The 24954-nt window shown below is 40.6% G+C and overlaps 1 protein-coding gene across 4 annotated transcripts in view; it reads left to right on the forward strand.

The window, feature by feature from the left end:
* Nucleotides 1-24954, forward strand: part of LOC119010720 (sodium channel protein type 4 subunit alpha B-like) — a 46321-nt gene that overhangs the window by 1000 nt on the left and 20367 nt on the right. Inside the window, exons 2-14 of one of the 4 annotated variants that reach the window (XM_037083099.1) lie at nt 1510-1644; nt 8502-8808; nt 10721-10839; nt 11935-12024; nt 13768-13896; nt 15517-15608; nt 15745-15987; nt 16111-16174; nt 22062-22203; nt 23268-23465; nt 23572-23757; nt 23843-24214; nt 24700-24829. In XM_037083099.1, the coding sequence (XP_036938994.1) occupies nt 8542-8808; nt 10721-10839; nt 11935-12024; nt 13768-13896; nt 15517-15608; nt 15745-15987; nt 16111-16174; nt 22062-22203; nt 23268-23465; nt 23572-23757; nt 23843-24214; nt 24700-24829 (2032 nt within the window). In that variant the 5' untranslated portion in view covers nt 1510-1644; nt 8502-8541. Of the gene's footprint in view, nt 1-106; nt 1645-8501; nt 8809-10720; nt 10840-11934; nt 12025-13767; nt 13897-15516; nt 15609-15744; nt 15988-16110; nt 16175-22061; nt 22204-23267; nt 23466-23571; nt 23758-23842; nt 24215-24699; nt 24830-24954 lie in introns of those variants that run through there. The other 3 variants (XM_037083098.1, XM_037083097.1, XM_037083100.1) reach the window with 3 other exon arrangements.

Below are 24954 nucleotides of genomic sequence, written 5' to 3' on the forward strand. Positions count from 1 at the left end.
ACAATTTACAATAACAAGGATGAGAGCATGGGAGACCAGAGAAATGCACAAAATGAAAGAAGGCATCTCAATTTAAACACTGAAATCATCAAAGTGTGGAGTTTGCCTTTAGTGGGCAACCTCCTGCCAACAGATGTTTTACAATGTTTAGGTACAAAAAAATTTAACATACAGACAGACACTGTCAGATTTACAAAATACCATCAGGGCACTTCTTGTGTCACACATACACACACATCAGACACAAACAAGTAAACACAGAGCAGGTCTTTAAACCATTTGGCAGCGGTGAACTCCCAATGTGGGGGCCCATCATCCCGTTTGACTCTGCCAGATGTTTCAAGAAATAATGCAGGCCTAAAATGAATCGCTAATATGAAGGATCCCCAGTTATTATTTTTTTTTTTTCATCATCCGCACAGGTAGTCGGTCACTTAAGGGAACTTGGGATCTTAATAACATTTTGCATGTCAGCATTACAAAACGAGACAATAGGCGTTTGTGTTTTAGCCGAATAAAATGCGAATAAAAACAGCCCCAGTGCATTATTATGAGATATGTGGTGCAGCCCTGTCATTCAGCAAAAATCCACTCCAAGCCCAGCCCATTCTTACAAAAGTCAATAATCGGCCACTGGGGGGCGCAATAGCACACCACCACTGTGCGCAGACTTGACCGCTAAATACTCCACACCCACCGTCCCTCGGCCCTTTGGGAACACTCAATAAAATTGCCGGCAGCTTGTATTAAACCGCGTCCTTTTAGGGCTCATTTAAGTGCAACAGGTTCGGAGTCCACAGCGGGGGACTTCAGTGATTCCTCTCTATATGAATGGCAGAAATTAAAACGAATATTGCTCTGCCTGCAAACTGCAATGTCAATGTGGTCAAATGTGGCCTAACTCCATCATTAAAAGTACTGCCCTGTTATTAAACTCCAAACAAGTTCACATTGTTCATCCTCAACACTTCATGCAGACGTCAAGTCACGCCAACATCACTGAAGAGGAGCAGAAGCCTATTTTGTGCCACTTCACAGCCTAAATTAGGGTCAAGACCTCCCCGCAGAGAATGCTGGGTAAACACCAGGTTCCTCTCCTATCCTCACCGTGTTCTATATTGTGGATAAACGTTCATCCTGTGTAGTGTGTGAGTGTGACACAGGGCAGCTATAGGAGGGGTAATCCTCTGCGCTCCGGCAGCATCCTCCCTCCCTCGTCCTCTTGCTCAAGGGCAAACCGAGGCGCGCCGCTGCTGAAGACAGCGCAGCATCCTCTCCGCAGCTCGGCGGCGGCTCCGGGACCTGTCCACCGTGGGATGACTACGGAAGAGCCAGTCGGATGGAAGGACCAGAGGACAACTTGTGACATCGTCCGAAATGCCCGCTCTAAGGCGTCGAGGCAACAGGCAGCTAGTGTAGAAGTAACTTTTGACCGCTAAACTTTTGGATTGTGTTGAGGAGACCCACTTTTTTTTCCCCCCCGCCTCTGTCCTGCCCGCTGGATGGGAGTTCTTGGTCCATCATGAAGACTGAACCTTGAGAGGGGGAGACATGGATTTTGCACGGAGAATTTGGCTGCTGCTTCTTCTACAACCCGAAGAACTCAACTCTGGAAATTATGCTGTAAAACTCGGAGTTTCATATGTAAGTACCCCTGAAAGGATCTTTTTTTTTTTTTTTTTTACTTTAAAGAGTAAATGCTCGACGTCATTTTTAAGCTGTTTGGTTTCTTTGCCTGTCTTTGTTTTCACTTTGAGTAAGGAAAGACAAGTGGAGGATGTCTCCATACATTGACATAATAAGATAAACAAATTATTATTTCAGAAAAGTCTGGCTTTACTGTCAGACAATATCATGGCCTGTGTTACACAGTATGCACCAAAAAGAGACTAATATACAAAAAATATCTATTCAGTGTTTTATTTTTGATTATTGAGCATTAAAAGATTACCCTTACTGAGGTCAATCACTTGCATTATCTCCCAAATCTGTTGATTTCGACCAGTCCCCAACTTATTGAAATGTGTTGAGTTGCCCATTACATAATGATATGTGAGCCAGTGGTTACACATTTGAGATGAGTTTCTTCTCCTTTCATCTGAAAACCTTCATCATCTCCTCGTCTAATGCGGCTGATGTAAATCGTGATTAGTTTTAAGATTTCCCCAGTCCTCAGGAGCAGGACTGCAAGTAGCATAAGCGTGGATGTGAAGTCACACACAACAGGGCTCACAGGAACAAGCTTTCATCGATTCTTCACCCAAGTCACGATATAGGAACCGAGCCAAGGTGGCATTTTTTGATGCCAAAAAAAAAAACATGACAATATATTTTTTTAAATTTTTTACAAAAAGTAAGATAGTTAAGAGAGAAAAAAACAAAACTCAAAAACAGACCTAATGAACCAATGAACAATACGAAGGCTCGGAATCTGTTTCCTTTGCACTTGGGTGACCGTTGCAACGTAAACCAAATAAACGAAACTGTTCATTTGAGATTATTTAGTCAATCCCCGTGAGTGAATAAAGTAATGCTTGTTATGTTCTATCCCGAAATAACCTCTTAAGAACTCAGCCCCATCATAAACCCAGGGAAACACAAACCACAACGCGAGAGTAACAGAAAAGCACAACATACAAGATACATTTCTAGTACAAGCCTGATCCTAAAAAAGTCGTGTTAAATGTGTGTTAAAAACTGAATTCAATCAGTGTTCCTGTGCCCATGTAGTAATATCTTTACATAATCATGTTTCAAAAGTAATGAACATCGCCCCGCCCTTGCCTGTAAATTACTGAGCATCCCATGACTTTCCCAGCCTTTTGTTGCCACTGTCCTGAGTTTGTTTAAAACATGTTGCTGGCATCACATTCTTATGAACTAAAATCAATTGATGATGAGGTAAAACATTAAATATGCTGTCTCTGTGCCGTTTTGAAATGAGCAGATGTTCAAAACGAATAACAAATGACCACATTCTGTTTTATTTATGTTTGACACAGCGTCCAGTTGTTTCACCGTTGTTGAAACATATTACATAATGACCATAATGACGAAGAGCTGATTACACGTGTTCTATTTTGCAAACATGAGCTGTCATTTTTTAATTTCCGAATATTAAGAAAGAAACAAACAAAAAAAAACCAAACAAACAAAAAAAACCAACAGCATATCGGACATTTTAAACGATACTTGCTTCCAAGTGTCCTCAAATATGAGTTCATAGAAATGAATATGGAAAAAGTTCTTTTGGGGTATTATATATCAAATCCTCATCTCTTTTTGTGTCCATGAATAGTTAAAGGAAGATAATGGATGTAAGACAAATTTGAGATTTGAGACCCTCTCACCCCAAAATAACAAAATGTGTCACAAAGCTGGAAGGAGTTGAACTGACGCCACGCGACACTGTGTGATGTGACGTCATGTGGGACTGTGGTCTCCTCTAAACTAGCTCAGACCTGGAGTCACATTTTTCACACGCATTTCCTGTCAAACTGTGTCATTTGTCATATGCAGAATCATCCGTGATCAATGACTATGTTTGTTTTGTTTTGTTTTCATTTCGACAGGCAGGAAGTTTTCACACCTACAGGTGTGAGCTATAGCAAAGGCTAAATGCTAATACTAATCAAGCCCTTTACAGTAAAGATATTGCCTTTTCTGTCAATGACGTCTTGCTCCACACACAGGGTGTTTTCTGATGATTTCTGATTTCTGAATAGTGTTTTAGAGATATTGGTTTTGACAAGTTTACCATAGTTTAAACATTCTAAAATGCTGCACTTCAGTGGGAGAGGAAAGAATCAGAATGGAGAGAGAACTGGTCGCTGTGGAGGATTTGATGCCTAAACCCTTCCTTCATCACACAGGATTTACTGAATGTTGTGGTTTGCGAGTGTTAGTGAAACTTTCAGTTAACATCACTCACGTGGAGCAGATGACTATTCTTTGCAGTGACCCGCAGACTTAAATCATACTGACTTTAACTAAAACTTGACATTTTACTGAGCAGCAAATGTCTCATTCTTCAGGTCAGGATCTGTTACTTTTTAATTCACTAGGAGAAAGTTGTGTTCCCATTAGCGTGCACTGACAGAACCACCAGATGAGGAATGCTGTATGCACCCACTTGTGAAATGAATGTGTGGTAATTACAATGCGAACTGCTGTACATTCCTTGTAATGCTACCCTCCCTCTAGCTAATGATAGCTTTTGCTAACCATCATCTGCTGTTTGTTTACAATTAATCAATTGCTATGTCTATAAGATGTCAAAAAAAAATTAATCTTATTATCATCTCAATTTTTCAGAGCCAAAAGTCTTTAATGTCTTCAAATTGCTTCAGTCCAGGAATCTTAAATAAATGACAGGAAAAAGCAGCAAATCTTCACATTTAAGGAGCAGGAACCAGCAAATCTTTGTCACATGTTTGCTGGAAAGACTGACAGTGAGTTGCAGTTCTAAACATTACACAACCTGTCAGTTAGTGTTTTCGGTCATATCGACGTGTCTTAAAGGCAGCGCTAATGTCCTGCAGAGAAAGACTTAGCATTTGGTTCTTTTAACCTTTTATGCATCGATAAAAAGTCTGTTGTTAAACTGAATAACCATGTCACTTTTTTAATTAACTGCCTAGTCCAGAGTGTAGCCACTCATGGGACACATTGGAAGTAGCTCATCAATGCGAAAAAAAATCATACATTGATTTTTTCAGCTGCTAAAGACGTCCAAGCAGTTAAAGCAGTCAGAATCAGTCAGGTTGGCGCATCGGCTGATATTAATTTATTGCAGATTATCGCGTCTTTTGGATGCCAGTGACAAAATAAAGTGACATAACATAAATGCTGAATTAGGTTTGAGGTCACCACTAGAGACAGAAAGAGACAATCACAAAAAATTAGTAGGGATCCAAATATCAACAACAGTATTGCCCTCAGTATCAGACAGGCTGTAGTTCAAACCAGCGACATTTGCTGCTGAGGTCTTATCACAATTACATTTCATCATCTGACTTCTTGTTCTGAGAATTTAAAACAGTAGTATTACAGAACACATGTTGCCAAGATGACTCTGTTGGTGTGTGTGTGTGTGTGTGTGTGTGTGTGTGTGTGTGTGTGTGTGTGTGTGTGTGTGTGTTTGTGTGTGTGTGCGTGCGAGTCCATGGCTCCACTCTACTTTCAGTCTAATTATGATAATTATTTGCAGTGATGATAACCATATCACATCTGGCGATTACGGGAATTAAATTTCATTCAACTAAATACTTTTTTTCTCTCTCTGGTTTCTAATTCTTTTACCACCATTTCCTAGCATGCAACAATGAATTAATATAATTGATATATGCTTTGATAGCCTTGGTCACTAGCATAGCTTCAGACTGCTCGGTACAGAGTTGAATGCTGGGACAGTTTCTAGATCCTGTCGCATCCTGACAGAAATATCATTGCTTTGAACCTGTTTATCAGATTTATGACGTTGCAAATGGACCTTAACCTATCTATTTTGATAGCAAACGGGAAAGCGCTGGATTCAGTGTGAGAGACGAGCTGATCTGAGATCAACCTGGGCCAAATAAGCAGATCAAGTGAAAGCAGATAACTAGCGTCTGGCTGGACGTGTGAAGGGATCAATGCATTTCAGGACAGGAGGAGATGGAGAACTGGCAGTGCTTATTCAATATGAAAAGGATACAATGGTGTTCCTCTGTCGGAAGGGGAACGTAGAAATGTAATCCTCTCTTTGGAAAGCTTTTTCAGTTATTAAGATATCAGGTTCAGTCACTGGCTAAAATAGAGGGGGTGAACTTTTGGTCATGGAGAGGCCTTTGGTATTTTCTTTATTTAGACAGTGGATTTGGTCCTGGATCAGATTACATAAAGACAGATTTTCTTTATGCTTTACTATAGTCCAGGACAATAGTTTGCCAATAAAAAAAAAGGGAATGTGTGAATCCGTCCTTTTGATGAGATCAAACAACTCTCAACACTCAAAACCGTTGTCTGACATTATTAACATGGTGGTAAAGCAGAAAGGTATTCTTTCCTTGCTGTTAGGTATTTGCCTGATTACATATTTGATCAGACAAAATCAGTCAGATTTTTATCTCTTTGTGGGGTTTGGATTTCATTAAAATCCGACATTTTAATTAATGGATGAAATGACTGTGTAATTTGAAATGGGTCCCTGATCATGATAATCAGCTTTATGAGTTCTTGCATCTTTCAGCTAATCTTAGTTTGAATGATAATTTATGTCAACTATATTTTTTCCACCAAAAGTTATGTTATCTTGTTTAATCCTTTTAACAACATCTGCTCCCTCTGCCTCATTTAAAGCAACACAATGTAGACATTGGCATTTTGTGCGTTATTTGTTGAAAACGTGCATGCTGTGGTGCTGTGATCCCATCCCCTCACTGAAGTGACTGTAGTGACATAGTGCAGAAACACGTGACACCATTCACTCTATTACAAGACACTGAACCATCTTGAGGCTGTTATATTAAGGTCAAAAAGTTACACAATTTTATTTTAAAATTCCAGAATCCATGAATATGCAATTGTTGTTTCTTTTCCCAAGTTTAACTGTTTGACACAGATGTCTTCTGCTTCACTGTAAGCTCTGCACATCATCCTCCACAGTGAAAATCAGCAACACATTTTTGATTGGAGGGGGATATTCTTGGTTCTCTACGACAACTCTCATTGTTGGCAACAGTATTTACTTAAAACAAGCTAACACAGCTAACAGACAATCTTAGCACATCTTTAAGGTTGTTGACAGGTTGGTGTGTCCAGGCCCTGCAGTTTACTTTGGGTCAGTGGAGGCAAACAAGTGACCGCCATCCTAAATGAGCGCTGGTGAAAACCCCTGGTCATGGCATCAGACTGTGGACTTAATCCCTATGACTCAGAACTATGGCTGCCCTAGTTTGACAGAGGCCGTTGGATAACAGGAAGCTGTGGTCAGTGGTAAGGGTAAAACATTTATATCGGGGCTCTGGACTTTCCTCAGTGCTATCATCCAATCAGAAAATCAGAAGCCGCTTTAGACGTAAGCCTCTACACAGTGTTTGTAGAAGAGAGAGCTGTGGCGATAAAGATGTCCATACTTGTGTCCTTGGTAAATACAGTGCACTCCATTATTTCAATGCAAAAGATAATGTTTATTTATATTTCCTGTTGCTTAGTGTGTTAATGATAAGTTATATATTAGATCTTTGGAAGATCCACTTTAGAGGCGTTTTTACAGAACCACTTTTATATTGTAAGCATGGGTTGAAGCCACTGTGTGGAATTGAATCATTCTGATAAGTTTCTATTTGTAGAAGAATGAAGACAGACAAAAATATAGAGTGCTGCAGGGATGACCTATCTGTAGGCAAACTCACAAGTTATCATCACTCTGGTCTCCTCGACAGAAGGCCTATGGGATTTTGGATTATTGCAGAAAATAAGAAAACACAAGTTTATGATACTTGAACATTTTGTCCAGTGAGATAATCTTCACAAATAAACAGCTCATGTGTTATTTTTAAAGCCTAAGTATGATCACCGGAAGAAAAAAAAGCTAAGGTTAGTCTATAAACTAACTACATCACAATCACATGACTTCAATGACGCCGCCACTGAGTGTCTTACTACACAATAATTATACATACTTTACCATAAATTGGTCAAACTACCAGTTAGAGTTAGAATAGTTAATAATAGTAAAGACTGACTAGTGAGTAGATGAGTCTCCTTGTTTGGTGTGATGATGTTTAAATTCCCTGACAATTAGCCATGTGTTCGCAAATAAACGCTTTAAAAATCACAATTGGGGCATTTACTGACATGTTTCATGTTGTAGGACAAAACTTGACATCTTTTCAACTTGTGTTAACCACAGACCTTGTGTCAGGCATCTAATTGAGAACCCATTCAAAAAACCCATTGACTTTGAAGGCTAACTGATTTCTGAATGTATAGGAAAAAAACAAACTGGCACCCAAGTAACTCCAGTCCCTGCATACAACAGCCACAATAGGGAGGAGAAAAGGGGTTAACATGCTATGTAAATGTATGGTGATTTAGTGTGTGACCACCTCTCTAACTTTGTTGGAGACAAACTCAACCAACTCCAGTTTACTTATATAGCAAAGCAAGGGGGTGCAGAGGCCTTCCCAAAACTATCTGAGGCTTTGACCAGAGGTTTGGACTCATTTTCATAGCGACAACATGATTTTTATACATGGATTTCCTTCAGCTTTTAATGCAGTGGACACACACACTTTGCTTAACCACCTCTCTATACCAAGCTCAACCCAGTACTGGTGCTATGGATCAAAAGCTTCCTACAGGAGGCCTCAAAATGTCGTGGTTAATGGTGCAAAATTTGAAAGGACAGTTTTGAGCAAAGGGTGACATCCAGGACGCTCAGCTGTTCCTTGAGCCTGTACTTATTGTCTCTGACCTTCCTCCATTTCTGTCTTCACTCCCCTCTTCCCCGCCTTTAGCTGTAAGTAAATTCTAGTACAGGAGAATCAGGATGAAAAGATGGCAGCCATGCTGTTACCAACGGGTCCTGAGGGCTTGCGGCGGTTCACTCGCGAATCCTTGGCTGCAATGGAGCAGCGGATTGCGGAGGAGCAGGCAAAGAAAGCCAAGGGTTGCCATGACAGTCACAGGAATGTCGAGCCACCCAAACCCAGGATCGACCTGGAAGCAGGCAAGCAGCTGCCTCGCATCTTCGGTGACATCCCTCCAGAACTCATCGGGATGCCACTGGAGGACATCGATCCATTTTACTACAAGAACCAGAGGGTGAGAGCTTCTTTGTGTGTATGTGTGTGTGTGCATGTATTTAAAGCTTGGGTAGTAAAAGTTGAGAAACCAGCTAGAGTAAACTAGATTTTTAAAATATAAAGCAGGACTCCGTCCAGAGCTGCTCTGACAAAACACGTGAATGCCTGTTGACCAACTATGCCGATTAAACTACCCATATGTCTCATTCGCATGTAAGAAAAATCCTTACATTATCATAATGAACGTGACTTACAAACACGTGACTCTTCTTTTGGCACTCATCGTTTAGCATTTGAACATTTTGGCTGCACTTTCTCTGCTGTTCTGTGTGACTCACTCACTTATACTTTTAGCAATATATCCAACTAGTCATGCGCAGTGAGCACACAGACCAAGTGTAGGTAGGCAGGTACCAAGATAGACAGACAGGTGGGCTGTCCAATTATTTCCTCTCGGCTGAATGAAATGATTGGTCAGGCTTATTAGGGGCACGTGACAACCACACCGGATGGCAGATTATTTTTCCTTGTTGTTGATGTTAAGATATTGAGAGAACTGTGCATGTGGTGTTGTTTTTTTTTTTTTTTTATCAGAGCTAATCATTTCAGCTTAGATATGGTTTAACCTTTTAGGTTAAGTCATTGAACATTTTTTTTCTTGCTGTAGTTTTTCATCCTGTTGGCCATTAAAAGATGGATCCATTTGAAGTGATGGGGGATGTAATTCACAGTCATCAGCATTTCATGTCGGTGTCCTTTAAAATTAGTCTTTCACTCTTTTTTTCATCACACAGCGGTTCCTTTATGAGTCACCACGGTAGAGGGATGAAGATCAGAAAAGGACATTTGGTACAAAAAGACTTAAGGAAATACCAGCTTTATTAGTCTAACTCAGACAGTTGGAGCCCCATTTAATCTTCAGATGAACTTTGGAATACATTTTTTTTTTTTTTTTCATTTTTGAATGGCCAGTATGAGCAGGAAAATGATTATCGCAAGTAAAACCTGTTTTAATACACATATGGGCACCTGATTAAGACAGACTTGAAATATTATGAACTTTATTCATATTTAATTCTTCACCACTTAAATTCCACATAACTTAAGTTTCAGCATTCTTAAATGTAGACATGATTTCTTCTGAAGACATAGTTTAATGGTGCTAAAGATGGTTCTGCCGTTGACATATGAGCAGTGTTTTTGACGCTATTATTATTTTTTTTACTAATTCATGTTAAATTATCAACAAAACTCTCACATGGAGCCTGTGAACATGATATGTCAGTGATACTCCCGATCAGGGGAAGCCAGGGTTTTCACTGAATTCACCAAATGGTGTTTTAGAGCAGCAAGCTGAGGCGAGAGGTGAGCGACCGCGTCTCTTTAGATCTCTTTTGGATGCAGAAATAGGATTAGCAAGTTTTGATTTGCAGAGTAGATCAGGCTGCTGCCCCTTAATGGGCCGCTTATGGAGAGATGAAAAAGGACGTGGCAGTCATTCTCAGGGTCTCTTTGTTTTGGCATGTGATGCGCTGTTGGATGGGAGGATTATCCAAAGACGAAAAAATATTTAAATAAATGCCACATCTGTTGGGGAAAGGTTCAGCCCGCTTTGGAGTTGTCTCCATTATCTCGACTGGCCTCGCCCGTTGCGTGTATGTGCACTCACTGCTTTCTTGGAGGCAGAAGTGCTTATGGTGGGAGTTAACACAGATAGTAGACCGAGTGGTAGACTCAACAACGCCGCTATATAAAACAGCCCTGCAGGGTAAAGAAAACAATTGACCCGAGCTGCTTTCGCATGTTTTGGAAATGTATCTATGCCCTGATGACTTGTGATGATTTGTTTCATTTACAGAATGTAGATGATTATATTTAAAGAATGTGCTTTTTCTCACTATGATTTCTCTTTTTTTCTGTTTTCTTTGCAGACTTTTATAGTACTAAACAAAGGGAAGGCCATCTTCAGATTCAGTGCCACATCTGCACTTTACATACTTAGTCCATTTCACTTCCTCAGATCAATCGCCATAAAAGTTTTAGTCCACTCATATCCTTTTCGAAATACTCTTGTGATTGTTTGATGGAGAATCTGCTTGTTAAAGGGTGATATTAATGAGGGTAAATCCCTTTAAAAAACACAGAAGTATAATGAAGATGTTCTTAAACTCAATAATCAGGATTAGGTCTGAGGGTGTCAAAACCACTCTCAGATATTGCTGTGTTTACAACCACTCCAGAAAGTGCTTCTCTTAAAAGTAAAAGGTATTAATGTCAGTGTCCCGACATTTGTGATAACATGAAGATTAGACTGTGAATTAGGCAGCCGGCTGAGGACAAAACCGTAGTGAAAAGTTTCCACCAGAATAATATTTCAATGCCATAAAAAGTCTAGATCTCATACCGGCAGATAAGCCAATTTCTAATATTTACTGATCCCCCCCCCCCCCCTAGGTTTCTATTGGATTTTTTTCATAGTCCCATTTTTGAAACAGCTTTGTAATGGTCCTCTCTGGCATTGCAAACCAAATCCCCTCATATCCCTCTTTTAATCTCTGAAATGAAATAAGAGCAAGGAGATTTCGCATCATGTGACGGCTGCCTATTAGTTCTCAGACAGCCGATTTGTACCTTACATGCAGAGGGGGAATCTTTCCTCTGGAGCTCCACTATGTTGTAGGAAGACAAAACATTTATTGATCAGATGACCTATGAAGTAAAACCAGTCGGCTGTCATTGATTCTCTGCAACCGAGAAATCACACAGATAACTGTAACTGACAACATTATGCTCTTGGCTACATTTTAGATTTTAAGAGTCCTATTAGCAAGATGTTTTGATGATTATTGTGATGATTTATTTCTAATGAATATTGAGTTCATGTCATAGCATCATACATCCAAGAGGGAGAATGATATCACTCCCCTGATATACTTATGTTTTGTATAATCTGCATTCAATGTACTTGTAATGCCGATGGCATGCACAGTGATGGTTTATACTAATGGGTAGACCTATATTTTACAGGATTACAGGAAATATTGGGTCATTGTGTAACACATTGTTGGCATAGCACAATATCCTGTGTGACTGTAAAACTGTAAATAACTATTCCACAGTGCACTTTCCTTAACTTCTTTCCCACATTATTTAGCCTGTTCATAATGTTCACTATATTGACCAACTGTTGCTTCATGGCCATGTCTGATCCGGCACCATGGACCAAGTACCTGGAGTAAGTACACACAGTATTTAAGATGTTACCTCACCCTAAACTATGTGTCTCAGACAGAAATTGAAACCGGAACTACATGTGGTCTAATTTTGGGCTGCGCTGGGGTCTGTTGTTTTTGTCAGTGATGGCTGATGAATCAGCTGACATGTAAGTATGTCATGCATATTACATTTACTGCAGTCGGAGTGCCACATTGGCACGTTAGAAGAAAGCATGCAAGTAATTGGGCATGAAAATTGATATTTAATTGTCTTCAGATTTATTGTGTTGTGCATGATATGGAAGATGTTTTCGTCATCAGTGGGTCTAAGGCATTTTTAGCATGCAGCATGCTAAAGAAACGTTTTTATTTGTTCATTACCTTTTGCAACTTTAGAAATTAATTCATAATAAATGTAAAAAAGAGAACTTTGTGCCAATAGTTGGATGAATAGACTGATAGGACCCTATTTTTTTAATATGAAGATACAGCTGTCGGCACTGTCTGAAGGTAAAAGAAATCTCTGAATTCCTCTCATGAATGTGAGATTGCTTATCAGCTTTTGTGTGGAGTAGAGCTATATTGTGTGTATATTGTTTTAGAGGTGTTAGAATGCCAGACTGTTGCTGTGTCTCAATTCAAGGTCTGCATCCTTTGAAGGACTCGGCCTTTGCAATCTTCGAAGGGGAGTCCTTCGGAGAGAGACCTTGTTAACCGCATCTACGTCATGCGATGTCACCATTTGCTCTCTTTCTTTCTTCTTTTTCGGGCACGCAAAGAATCTTTGGATATTTGAGGCCACAAAGGATAGTAGCGGTGCATCCTCCAAAGAGAGGGAAAAGTAAACTGCATTTGGTGGAGTCTTTGATTTGGGACAGCTTTCGCGCGGCATTGTGACATAATTGGCCTTCAAATGCAACCTCCGAAGGATGCAGACCCTGAATTGAGACACAGCATGTTTCCTTGTTTCCAGTCTTTATGCTAAGCTAAGCTAACCTGTTGCTGACTATAGCTGTACTTAGACTAAAAGGAGTGTTGCTGTTCAAAGCAGTAGAATGTGCTCTGTCTGAATTAACAAACAGGTCAGCAGTCAGGAAATAGATGAAAGTTAAACATCCCTTTCAATAAAGTAAAAATGTAGCACCTCCTGGGAAAGAGCTTGTCCACAGTAAGCAGAGGTCCATTTAAGAGATGATGAGACATAATACTGTAACAATATGCCAATGAAAATAACTTTAAGAAATACAGGCTACTAGGTAGCAGTTAGCCAACTTATTTATGAACGGTCCAGTTTGTGGTATGACTGTTTACGAATGCACCATTTGACTGTGAGACCTGAAGCAAAAGTGTTTTGCTTGTATGAAACTACAGAAGAAAATGCAATATGAACCACTGCAAAGTCTTCACCTGTTTTTCTGTATTGTTTTGGGTTTATTTATTGTTGAATGTATATTCTATCTGTTGTATACTGCCCAGGCATCATATGTACAGTATGTATCTTGTAGCATGGAAGAGTTTGTTCGGGAAGAGGAAGAGATGTTTAAGTATGGCCCCCGGCCCTGCATGTTTTAGATGTTTCCCTGCACACATATGATCCAAATGATCAGCTGCATGTTTCTACATTATTCATTACTTTTCATGCACATCTTTCAGTCTTCATCATTACTGACTGTGGTTTATTTTAATGCATAAATTGCATTTGGAACATTTAAATTTGTAACACGCTAGATTCAGAGATAACCTCACTTCCTTCTATTTTTCAGGTATACTTTCACTGCCATTTACACTTTCGAGTCGGTGATAAAGATATTTGCGAGAGGATTCTGCGTAGTGCCATTCACCTTCTTGAGAGATCCATGGAACTGGCTGGACTTCAGCGTCATTGTTATGGCGTATGTAACAGTAGCATTTACATTCTACTCATATCAGCCATCAACCTTACCCGACATCCACTTTACATCAGCAGTTGCACACCTACCAGAGAGAACTTCCGATAGAAAAATGCCCACATAAATTGAGTTCTCCCGTTCTGTCCTGATGGACGGTTTTGACTGACATGACGGGCAGATGAAGTAATTTTCTGTAATGTCAAAGTGACCGTAGTCATTCTGAGTGGTGATTTGAAACACTATGAACATAAGCCTATTGTCGAGGTCAGAGATCTGTGTGCCACGACTGACTACACATGATGCAGGTGGCAGATTAGACCTAGGTGACCTCATGGTGCAGTGATGCAGCCTTGTCTGAAACCAATCATCTTGATAGGACATTTGCTTTGTTTGATAACAGCGAGGCAAAATCCCTTTCACTGGGTGTGTACACACTGAAAGCTGTCATTACCTTCAGCGATTAATTTGTTTTTGACCAGTTCCGGTTCAGTCAGCTAATTCCGACCAGCTCTGTAATTCATCTGCTGTAATCATTACTTTTATGACAAGACTTACTTGCAGTTTAGTTGACTATCACCACTCTCATAACATTGCTTTTGGCAGCTATTTCAGCAAAAACACTTACTCCTGAATGTGCACTGCCTGACTGCACCGACACTACCCTGTAGCTCTCATTGGCCAGCTGGCCTAATATTAGATATTAATAATTTACATTCAATAATTGTTGTGTGTTTTGTGCTAATGTTAGCTGCTGAACAAGTCTGTTGCTGCTGCAGTGGCTCTGTTCTTTGGCTTAGAGGCTATCTTTTTTGTGCTACTGAGTTAGCTAGCTGCTGAACAACAGGTTCAGCGGTTGTGTGCTGTGAGCGCAGCACATTGTTATCATAGCTAACCGTATCCAACTTTCTCATGTCTCATTCACTTGGAAGAAAACGCCTAACATTATCATTATTAACAAACAAAAAACCTGGTTATCGAGCTACCATATTAGTATTGAAAACCTTTGGCTGTACTTTCTCTGGTTCACTGATAGCTTTAGTTATACATGTGCCTCGCCTTGTGAAAGACTCACAGAGTGCCCACAGGAAGGCCGCGAAATAGGCAGACAGGCATCCTGTACAGTGATTTATACAGGCTTAATGAAACAATTGGATGCTTTAATAGGAGGCCTGCAACAGTCACAGATACTGGATTTTTCAAGTTTTATTTGTCAAAGCATTTGACAAACTTTCCAGCGCTGCATCTGCTGGTAAACAGGTTACTGCTAACAAGTTAGCCACATCGACGTATGTGTCAGTGTTATGTTTGCAGCTATTCCTAATTGGCCCCCAAAAAATCATGTGCCGTTGGTTCATGTAAAGCCACTGACACATTCTAAAGGAACTACAGATTTTTTAATTTACACATTGTTCATTGTAAGTCTACATGAATTAAAGAACAACTGAAGGAAACTTAGATGCTTAGCCAATAAAATGATGTTTATATAACCCATAATGCTATTTGATTGAAATGTATATTTAAAGACATGGTAAAAATCATGTCTGAACATTGACCCTGGCGATCTGTAATGCTTTCTTAATTCTCCCTGCAGACATACATAAATCTCCTTATGTCTAATTCCAGATACGTGACGGAGTTTGTAGACCTCGGGAACGTCTCAGCATTAAGAACCTTCAGAGTACTACGAGCACTGAAAACCATCTCAGTTATCCCAGGTAAGACTACAATCAGCTCAAACCTCAGTGTCCATGTTTCTACTCTCGTTCCCAGTCATGTTTGGATCTATTTTTCCACATCAACAGACAACTTAACTTATCTGTGTGTCACCCAAACCTCCCTGCATCTGTTAAGGTCTGAAGACCATTGTCGGCGCTTTGATCCAGTCTGTGAAGAAGCTGGCCGACGTGATGATCCTGACCGTCTTCTGTCTCAGCGTGTTCGCCCTCATCGGCCTGCAGCTTTTCATGGGGCTGCTGCGGCAAAAGTGCGTCCGCAGCCTCGCACACTGCGTCAACTCCTCCTACAGCTCCAACGCTTCCTTCGTCTGCAATAACAGAACGTGGAGCTCCAGGATGGACTTCCTCAGCAGTGAAGGTCAGCCGAAAAAGAAAAAAAAAAAAAAAAAAAAAAAAGACAACATATGTACAAGAAACATATGCACAATTCATTCAGAGACATTTAGAGAAGTTCCTTAACTTCAATTTCCTCTTCCCTTAGATAATTTTTACAAAGTCGAAGGAGCAAAGGATGCCTTAATTTGTGGATATGGAAATGACGCAGGGTGAGTACTTGTCCTGCTTACTGCTTGTTAATCATCTGCAGGCTGTTACATAATACCAAAGCATCGATTGGCTTTTGATCCCATGCATGTCATGTGTGTAATTGGATACAGTAGCTTGAGCGTCAGGCTTGGTGCAAATAGTTGCTGCAGAACAAGACACAACAAATCGAACAATGGATGATGACATTCTTAAGGCTTCATAACTTAGTCTGTGACTTAGGGGCGTAATGTATAGATCCTGTCAGTGGGAGGGGTGTGGCGTGAGACGGGCTGTGCACAAGACGACATGTGGTGTGGATAATCACCGCCGCTTCACTGGAGCCCTTTACTGAGAAACATGGAGTTGGCAGCTGGAGGGGGGGGGTCTTTGGAGATTTCATCATCTCAAAAGCTCTATGACATGATTAGGTTAACGGGAGTGGGCGGATCACCTCGGATTGATATTCTGGTATTGTTCAGAGGGGATGCTGTATGGATACTGTACAAAGTTCTTTGCAAGAGAAGCACTCTTGATTTATTTTCTAACCTCAGTGTAAATGTAGAAATGCATGAACGGTGTTTTATCTGTAGATTGATGGACTTTGTTCCCAATCAAAGGGACAGTGTGAAACCATCCAAATATTGCTACTCAGCCTGCGCACTGAATAATCCTATAAATCCAAATGCTTTTGAAACAAGCACAACAGGATGACCCTGCCAGTGCCAGGCCCAGTTCAAGGGTTATAGTGAACCAAATACCCATCTGTGTGAATCTGAAATCCTGCAGCTTCAACAAATGGCTTCCATTAGGTGCTCTTTTTAATGATACAAAATAATGGATGATAGCAAGTAGCAAACATGGTGATATTAAGCTTTGGTGCAGATATCTTTTTTTTCTCGTGTGTTGTTCATAAAAGAAGTGTATTTAGAAGTGCAGCGTTCCTCCACTAATATCTGACTCACTGTCACAAAGATAAAGCCTCCAGACTAAAACTGACACACGTTGAGTAGCAGAAAAGTTTAAGCTCGTCAGCCTCTTACCACATATTCATGTTAAGATGTTTACACTATAGGCTAAAATGTCACAGATTGACAATTACAGTGTGCCACAGCACTGTAGCTTTCCTTTTCACTGACCAGCGTGTCAGCATTTAAGGTCATTGTGTTTCATAGTGAGACTTTAATGAGTTAGTAGAAAACATTTATAGAAAAGTGTGGACGCAGTGGAGGTAGCCGCACAATTTTACTGGCATCAGACCACACAGCCAAACCTTTAATTTTTAATCTCCCTCTGTAACCTCTCCACCAAAATCACAGGAACTTAATCTCCCAAGAAGTAAAATCTGATTCAGTGACTTGTGTTCAAGTCAGAGCGAAACAGGGATGCGTTTGAGGACATTCAGTAGGCGATGACATCATTAAACTCCTAAAAATAGTAGGTTAGTAAGGTCAGACAGCCGATGGTACCAGTGTGACCTATCCAGCTGTCCATGGAGTTTACCTGCAAGGGGATTTTTCTAGACTTGTGGCGATTTGTGTTATTGCTGCAGCACACTGTGAGCACATTGAGTCTTATTCAGTTTAATCTTTTGTTTCTGGGTGTATTAACGGCACTTTGGACAATAAGAGAACATGGAGGATTAAACTTTTTTGTGTCCCTTTAATTTAAACTTTGCTTTGTCATCATATGGTAAATTATTATTATTTTTTTTATTTCTCTGTGGTCAGATCGATGTTAAATCAACAAGAAGGGCAAAGGTTTATGACAGACTTGCCAGGTTATAGGTTAAAGTAACCATAAGGTAGCTTATGTGTCTGTCGGCAGATTGATTGAGACAGCCTTTTAACTTCTGTGACATTTTAGATGCAACTTGCTGAGGCTGGCTGTGGAGACTGGCAAGATATTAAGCAGGTCAGGATGGGGGACGTAAAACATAGAGGATGCTTAATCTTTTGAGTGTATTCCAACAAGTAATCCCTGAGTAGATTTCCAAATTAAAGCTTTGGATACGTTATGATGACACACACAGTCACACACAAACACACACACGGGTACACACACGCAGACATAAGTGGGCACATATTTACACAAACACACACACACATACACCCACACACATATTCAAATTTTCAGCCTAGATGGCTAACAAGTTTGTGATAAATGATTTGCTCAAAGGTCCAAGTCATTTCTCATGACGCCCGCTGTAGAGTTCAAATGCAAATGCTTATCCCCTTACATCTTAAAGCCACTGTGCATCAAGGATTATGACTTTCAACTTTTGTGGATGGATGTGGCCATGGAAGCCCACCACCCCCCCCGTCAGCACCGCCCGCCAGAGAGGGAAAACACTTTGCTGCGATTGACAGATGTTCCCCTGCCGTTCTGTTACACAAACTGCAGGAAATTGATGGTACACTCTCAGAGATACTACTTATAGATAATGTAAACATGTCAGCTAAGAGCTTTCAGAGAGCTCTTACACATCCCACACTTTGTTGTATTGTTTAAAGGACCATACCATAGTATTTGACCTTTTTTTCCCTCCTTAACTGCAGATTATTTATACTTTACAATCTATGTTGGCTGTTTTCAAATGGATGCTGTTGGTTTTTTATTTATTTATTATTGAATGTATTTTGCTTGTAATTCCAGGAAGCCAGTGATGTCATGTCATTCTTTTCTGTACAGTACGAAAGCAATTAGCAGACTCTTGAAACTTGCTTCAGCTGTAGATTCCACCGCAGTGAACAGAATTTGTATTTTGTTAGTGTTACAATCATCGGCATAGGAAGCGTTTAAAATCTGTGTGGGACAATTTCCACAGAGCTTTGGAGGTTTCTCCCCTAGAACTTTTTTTAATAGAGTAATTTTTAATGTGTTCTGGTGCCTTTTGACAGGTGGCTTGATAACTTATCTGGCTTCATTAGCATAAGAAAGATAATCAGGAATTTTGCAATTACATACATAGGAAGGGTCCCAGAACATGTATTTTGATATGTTATAAAACAAAAATGTTGCAAATTGATTCAATGCCCAATGTATAGATTTGTGGCACAGGCTCATGACATTCTGTACTCTTTTGGCTGAAGATACATATTTGCTAACGTTTCGAATACAAAAGGACTTAAACTTCAAAACACAGTTCCAATGAAATGTTTACTTATGTAAAATGTCAACCAATGTACAGTTACAGTAAAAAGATTTAAAGATTATTATAAATGATAAGTAAAAGCTTACAGCTCAGGGGCGGTTCGGGGGCGGGGTCAACAGGGGCCAGTGCCCCCGTAACTCTGAGTCCAGACCCCCCTGTGGCCCCCCCCCCACCCCCCCGACAGGGAGTCTGTATCAATAATACAAAGACAGATTTCTCGCAATGATTTTGTGCTGAAGGGAAAGGCGGAAATAAAATGTCTCAGCAGTTTGCTACCCAATCAAAATTGTTAAAATTGTAAACATTATTTTACGTCCCATTTTTCTCAAGTCTGAATGAGGAATTTATCTTTTTTTCCAGGGTTGTATGTGCCCCCCCAAAAAAAGCCGGTCCCATCCTGACCCCCGTATTAAAATTGGTCTAGAACCGCCACTGTTTCAGCTAGAGATCATCTTTAGCTCTCTAACCTTCATCCCCTCCTTTTGTTTAGTTCACCCCATCCCTTTCAAGAATGCCAAGTTGGATAGATGGACACATTTTCAGCACCAAAAAATCTAGATCTTTATTGCTCGCAATGACATAGAGTACATTTGATTTGTAACTCAATTTGTAAATGGTGACCGAGAACATCAATATGTGACTTGTATTTTTTATTTATTATTTTATTTTATTTTTTACCTCTGGAGGAGGACTGTGTCTGATTGTGCCTCATCAATACTTACGATTAATACATTGTAAAGTGTGTTACTAATGAGGATAATTATACACTCTGTGCACACAAAAAGAAAAACACTGGTGTACACACACACCCTGTCAAACACTGCTCAGACATCAGGGCTTCATGTGGCTTGGATGTTGTGGACGTATGGAGGCAGGTCAGATCCCACAGCGAGTACAATGTGGCATAGCAGTTCTCCTTGAGGAGCGCTCGCCCCGACTGCATTAGCCTGACAGGTACCTTGTTTTTAGTCCACAGCAGCGTCTAATTACAAGCCGCGCATTTACAGGGTTGTTTAAGTGACAGCATTGGCCAGCAGTGTGGAAATAAGCAACCACAACATTAGATGTAGGGGTTTGTGTGTAGAAAACTAGTTTTTACTGAGAATAGGAAAGAGGAAGTACTGTGCTGTGTGACTTATTTGTATAAGTGGTATTATGTGGTATTTTGTATTTTGAGTTCAAATGTAATGTTTTTAAGGTTAAATTTAGACCGATTTCATACTTTCCATGCATCTGTTGTTTTTCCATTTTTTTGATTTTAGTATGGAAAATAACTAGAATTGCAGCTGTTATTTCATTTTATTCATTTGCTTATTTGACAGAGATGGTGCGCAGCTACTTAGCTGCATGAGTCTATTAACCAGTCAGAGATCTTATTATCTGTGTTGAGAAGTCATTTAAATGTTGTTATTCTTATAAAACTAAAAAGGCTTTCCTTAAATATAAGAGGAATGGTGCTTTATAGTGTTTCCAGAAATGAACAGAAATGTCTGGGCCCTTGAAAAGATCAGGGTCCTCCCCAAATCTCCTTTTTAAAGTGAAAACTGTTGGTCATTACAATATTATTTAGGTCAAAAGCCTCCGTCGGCTTCCTCTTTTATTTTTACCATCTTTTCTAGCATCATGATGTATGTGCAGGTCCTTGCACAGCAAGGTCATTGCTTAGGTTAGTTTTTGAAAAACTCACGTTAGCAGTAGCTTGTTCCGCTCCCAGTCGCCATGGCAGCCAAGAAGTGGAGGAGAGTTAAGGTGCTCCTAAAGCTTTCCATTGAAAATGAGCTTGACCCAAAAATGAAAATACAATAAATCTTAAAAGTGCCCCTTTCATCATAATTATGCTTTTACACAAAGGTTTGACTCATGTACATTCACAAAAAAAGCCTGTGTTTCACTTTAAGGGTCATAAGGTAGGACATAAATCTGATAACCATATGGTAATGGTCAACACCGATGCAATGTGTTCACAAAAGATATACTGTGATTAATGGGCTAAAATAAGCGAAACCCCTATACGGTCCCTCAAGACAACACTCACAGTATGTTGTGTATGCATGCTTTATCATATAAAAAAGATGAACCGGTTGAGCAGTGCAGTAGAGGGAAAGAAGAATCTGACAGGAAGTTGTCACTGGCCACATGCAGTGTCCTCCGTCCCCACTGCTGGATATTAGTGAGCATTCCTGCTCAGATGGCTGGATGGTGAGATCTACAGCTGTTCTCACAGCAGCGCTCTGCCACCCAGCTGTTTCCCAGCCATTATGAAATTATTCTGCACTCAGATTGACATGGCAGTCCAGCTTGTTCTCAGCTGCTGGACTTAAATATTTGCTGTAATGCCACTATGCTGACAATGACGATCAGAGATGGAGGCATGAAGCAGAATTTTTTTTTTTCTTTTTTTTTCTTTTTTTTTTTTGAACTGCAATTTGATATCCATCTGGCTCAGTGTAATCCTTTTTGCTCCACTGCATTTTAGTGCTGGAACAAATTTCAAGAGGCCTCTTCAGCTGAAATAATGGTGTTGATAGCAGTGCGTGTACTTACTGACTCATCCGCTTCTCTACCCTGCAGAGTCAAAGGCCACAGGGCTACATGTAGATACTGGAGATGTTTTTAACTCTGGTAAAACAGCCTGCACGCTAGCGTGGCTATATCCGTCCCAGCTGCCTTTGATTTAATGATGCACAGCCTTTGTTTATCAGTGTCGTCCCATAATCACTTTGTCTTCTTCTTTTCAATTGTTTGTTCCATTATAGGAAGTGTCCCGACGGATTTGACTGCCTAAAAGTAGGAAGGAATCCAAACTATGGCTACACCAGTTTCGATACCTTCGGCTGGGCTTTTCTGGCCCTCTTCCGACTCATGACCCAAGACTACTGGGAAAAACTGTTTCACCAGGTGCAATATGGTGTTCCCCTTGAATGATAATCTGTATTTTGAAACCTCTATTAATTTCACTTGATCCACAGATACACAGTTGAACGCAATAGTTGAAACATTCAGCTTGCTGACAAACTAGCTCATATTCTTCACATTCTTAGACTGGCCATAATGTCTATCTGTCATATTTTCCTGGTTAATTTGGGAGTTATGGGTTAGCGACATTAGCAGTCAGACAGAATAAACACCACTTTATTAGTACCTACACTTACCTACACAAACAAAAAAACATATGGTTTGATTTGCAGTGATATTATATATATTTATATAATCTTTCAGTCTGAAAAAAATAAATGTATGTTTTCATTTTCAGTTTAGCAAAGGGTCAAGACGCAATGGGAAAGAGTTTGCTTATGACAAAGCCACAGGGACTTATTCCTCAACCTAGCAGCTGAACTCCTTGTTTTGATTTAGCAAAAAACAAAGAAGAAAAAAGCCAGAAAACTCACCTTCATTCACCTCGTTGTCACCTTGCTAGTTTGAGACTAGTGGGTTAACGTTCATGAAAATCAGGAAAATTCAGCAGCTAAAAAGCCGGAGAGAGGGATAAAATACCACTGTTGCCTTTTTTACTGCCTCCAAGTGGCATAAAACTCAATTAATACATCTTTAGATTTTTATTTGCATGAGATATGAGGATACAGGGTCTCAACATAACTTGACAACATGGGCAAAAGACACAAGCATGGGGGCAGGACATGAACAACTTGCAAGGCTAACCTTAGTAGCGATACCATATGTGTTGTTGAGTGTAAACAAAAAGGAATTACTCAGACTGAGAGTAGCCTGCTAGATCAGTTGTTACGAGTACCTGTTATGATTTCATCATGAACACCTATATTGGCTATTTCAGCTACTGTCACTTTGCTTTTTAGACTAAGGGATTTTAAGAATAAAGGCTAAAACTCAGGATTAGTTTACCTCTATCTATCATCAGACTATCTGTTGATATCCACCTTTCAGACATTAGAATTCAGAAACATGTGAATTTGGTTGCACTGATTTCATGTCTGCTTTCCCAGACTCTGCGCTCGGCAGGGAAGACCTACATGGTTTTCTTTGTGCTCGTCATCTTCCTGGGCTCCTTCTACCTGGTCAACCTCATCCTGGCTGTAGTGGCCATGGCTTATGAGGAACAGAATCAGGCAACCATCGCTGAGGCCTGGCAGAAGGAGAGGGAGTTTCAGCTGGCTATGGAGCACCTGCGCAGAGAGCAAAGAGTAAGTGCAGCCGTCAGCAAGGATTTCTTATTTTCATGTGTGGCCTTATCCTCAAACTAAAAAATAGTGTAACATCTCCTCTAACGTCATTCCTCTCTGTGTCAAGTTGGCAGCAAAAAGACAAGCACAGGAGACGGACTCAGTGTTGTCCCCAGAGTTGTCTCCATTTTGTCTGAAGGCAGGCAGCATGCGTCGAAGCAGCAGCAGACGAAGAAGATCGCACAGGACGCTGTCAGAGGAAACGGGAGAGGAAGCTGCTGAAGAGAAGTTTGACCCACTGGATGAGCCAATGGTACATCAACCAACAATCACTGTCTGCACATGTCATGTTCTTATTACAAACCACGGGTGCTAACACATCTTCTCTGTTTCTGTAGCCTCCTCTGTCTCCACTTCCAGCCCATCCCCTGCTGGCCACGCTCTCCGCTCACCCCCTTAGCACCCGAAGAGGAAGCCAGGTCAGCATCTTCAGCGCTTTCCGGGCACGCAACAACTCAGAGGCTGACTTCGGGGATGATGAGTACAGTGTTCATGGGGACGTCTTCAGGAGTCGCGCCAGTTCCACAGCAACGCCCTGGAAGAGAAGGACAGGCAGTGTGCGGAGCCACTGCTCTCAGATCTTCACCCCCAGCCTCAATGTCAACGGCCGGCTCAACATCTCCCTGGACCAGAATGGAGTCACCACTCTGGGCCTGCATACTCCCACCTCTATGCCTGCCTGCAGCATGGAGAGGGTCAGGGAAGACACAGTGAGTGATACAAGCCTGTGTGTGATTGACATTCTGCAAAAGTGAACGAGATGCAGTCTTAATAGTTAAATCTGCTACTTTGTTTTGTTCATGTTTCCTGATGCAATTGTTACCTTGGATGTGACTCATGAGAAAGAAACAGAGAGGCAAACCTGTCAACTGGCAGAGGGAATAAATGCAGGTTACTCGCATAAAAGAACATACATGTTTGTGCTAACTTTGGTATGAGAATGTATAATAATAATTATCATTATTATGTTGCAATGCCATGTTTCTACAGTAGCACAGAGAGGACTTACCAAGCAAATTTTGCACTGTTTTTATGAGGGATATTCAGTTGGTTGCAATCTGCATCCTCACCCCTAAAGGCCGGTACATTTTTCACGCTACACCTATAATGAGCAAATTATTCTCCATTAATAACGCGCCAAATCAAAAGAGAAGAAAGCCTTGTACTTTATTTGTTGGTGTTTTCTGTTCACCAGAAGCCCACCAATGCAGAGGACACAATTCCCAGGCACCTCCTCCAGCCCTCTCCGACAGTTACAGAGCCTCCTCCTGTGCAGAGGAAACGAGGACTGAGCTCTGTCAGCTTCCTCAGTGACGCCATGGATGGTGAGTCCCTCTGAATATTAAAGGAATTGTTATGACGTTTCTGTGACTTGATTTAAAGTTCAAACCAGCAGCCATTTAACTCAGTTAGCACAAAGACTGAAAATGGGGAAAGACCCTAGAAGCAG

Source organism: Acanthopagrus latus, chromosome 21 (genome assembly GCF_904848185.1).
Source record: "Acanthopagrus latus isolate v.2019 chromosome 21, fAcaLat1.1, whole genome shotgun sequence".
In the NCBI taxonomy this organism is placed as follows: Eukaryota; Metazoa; Chordata; class Actinopteri; order Spariformes; family Sparidae; genus Acanthopagrus; species Acanthopagrus latus.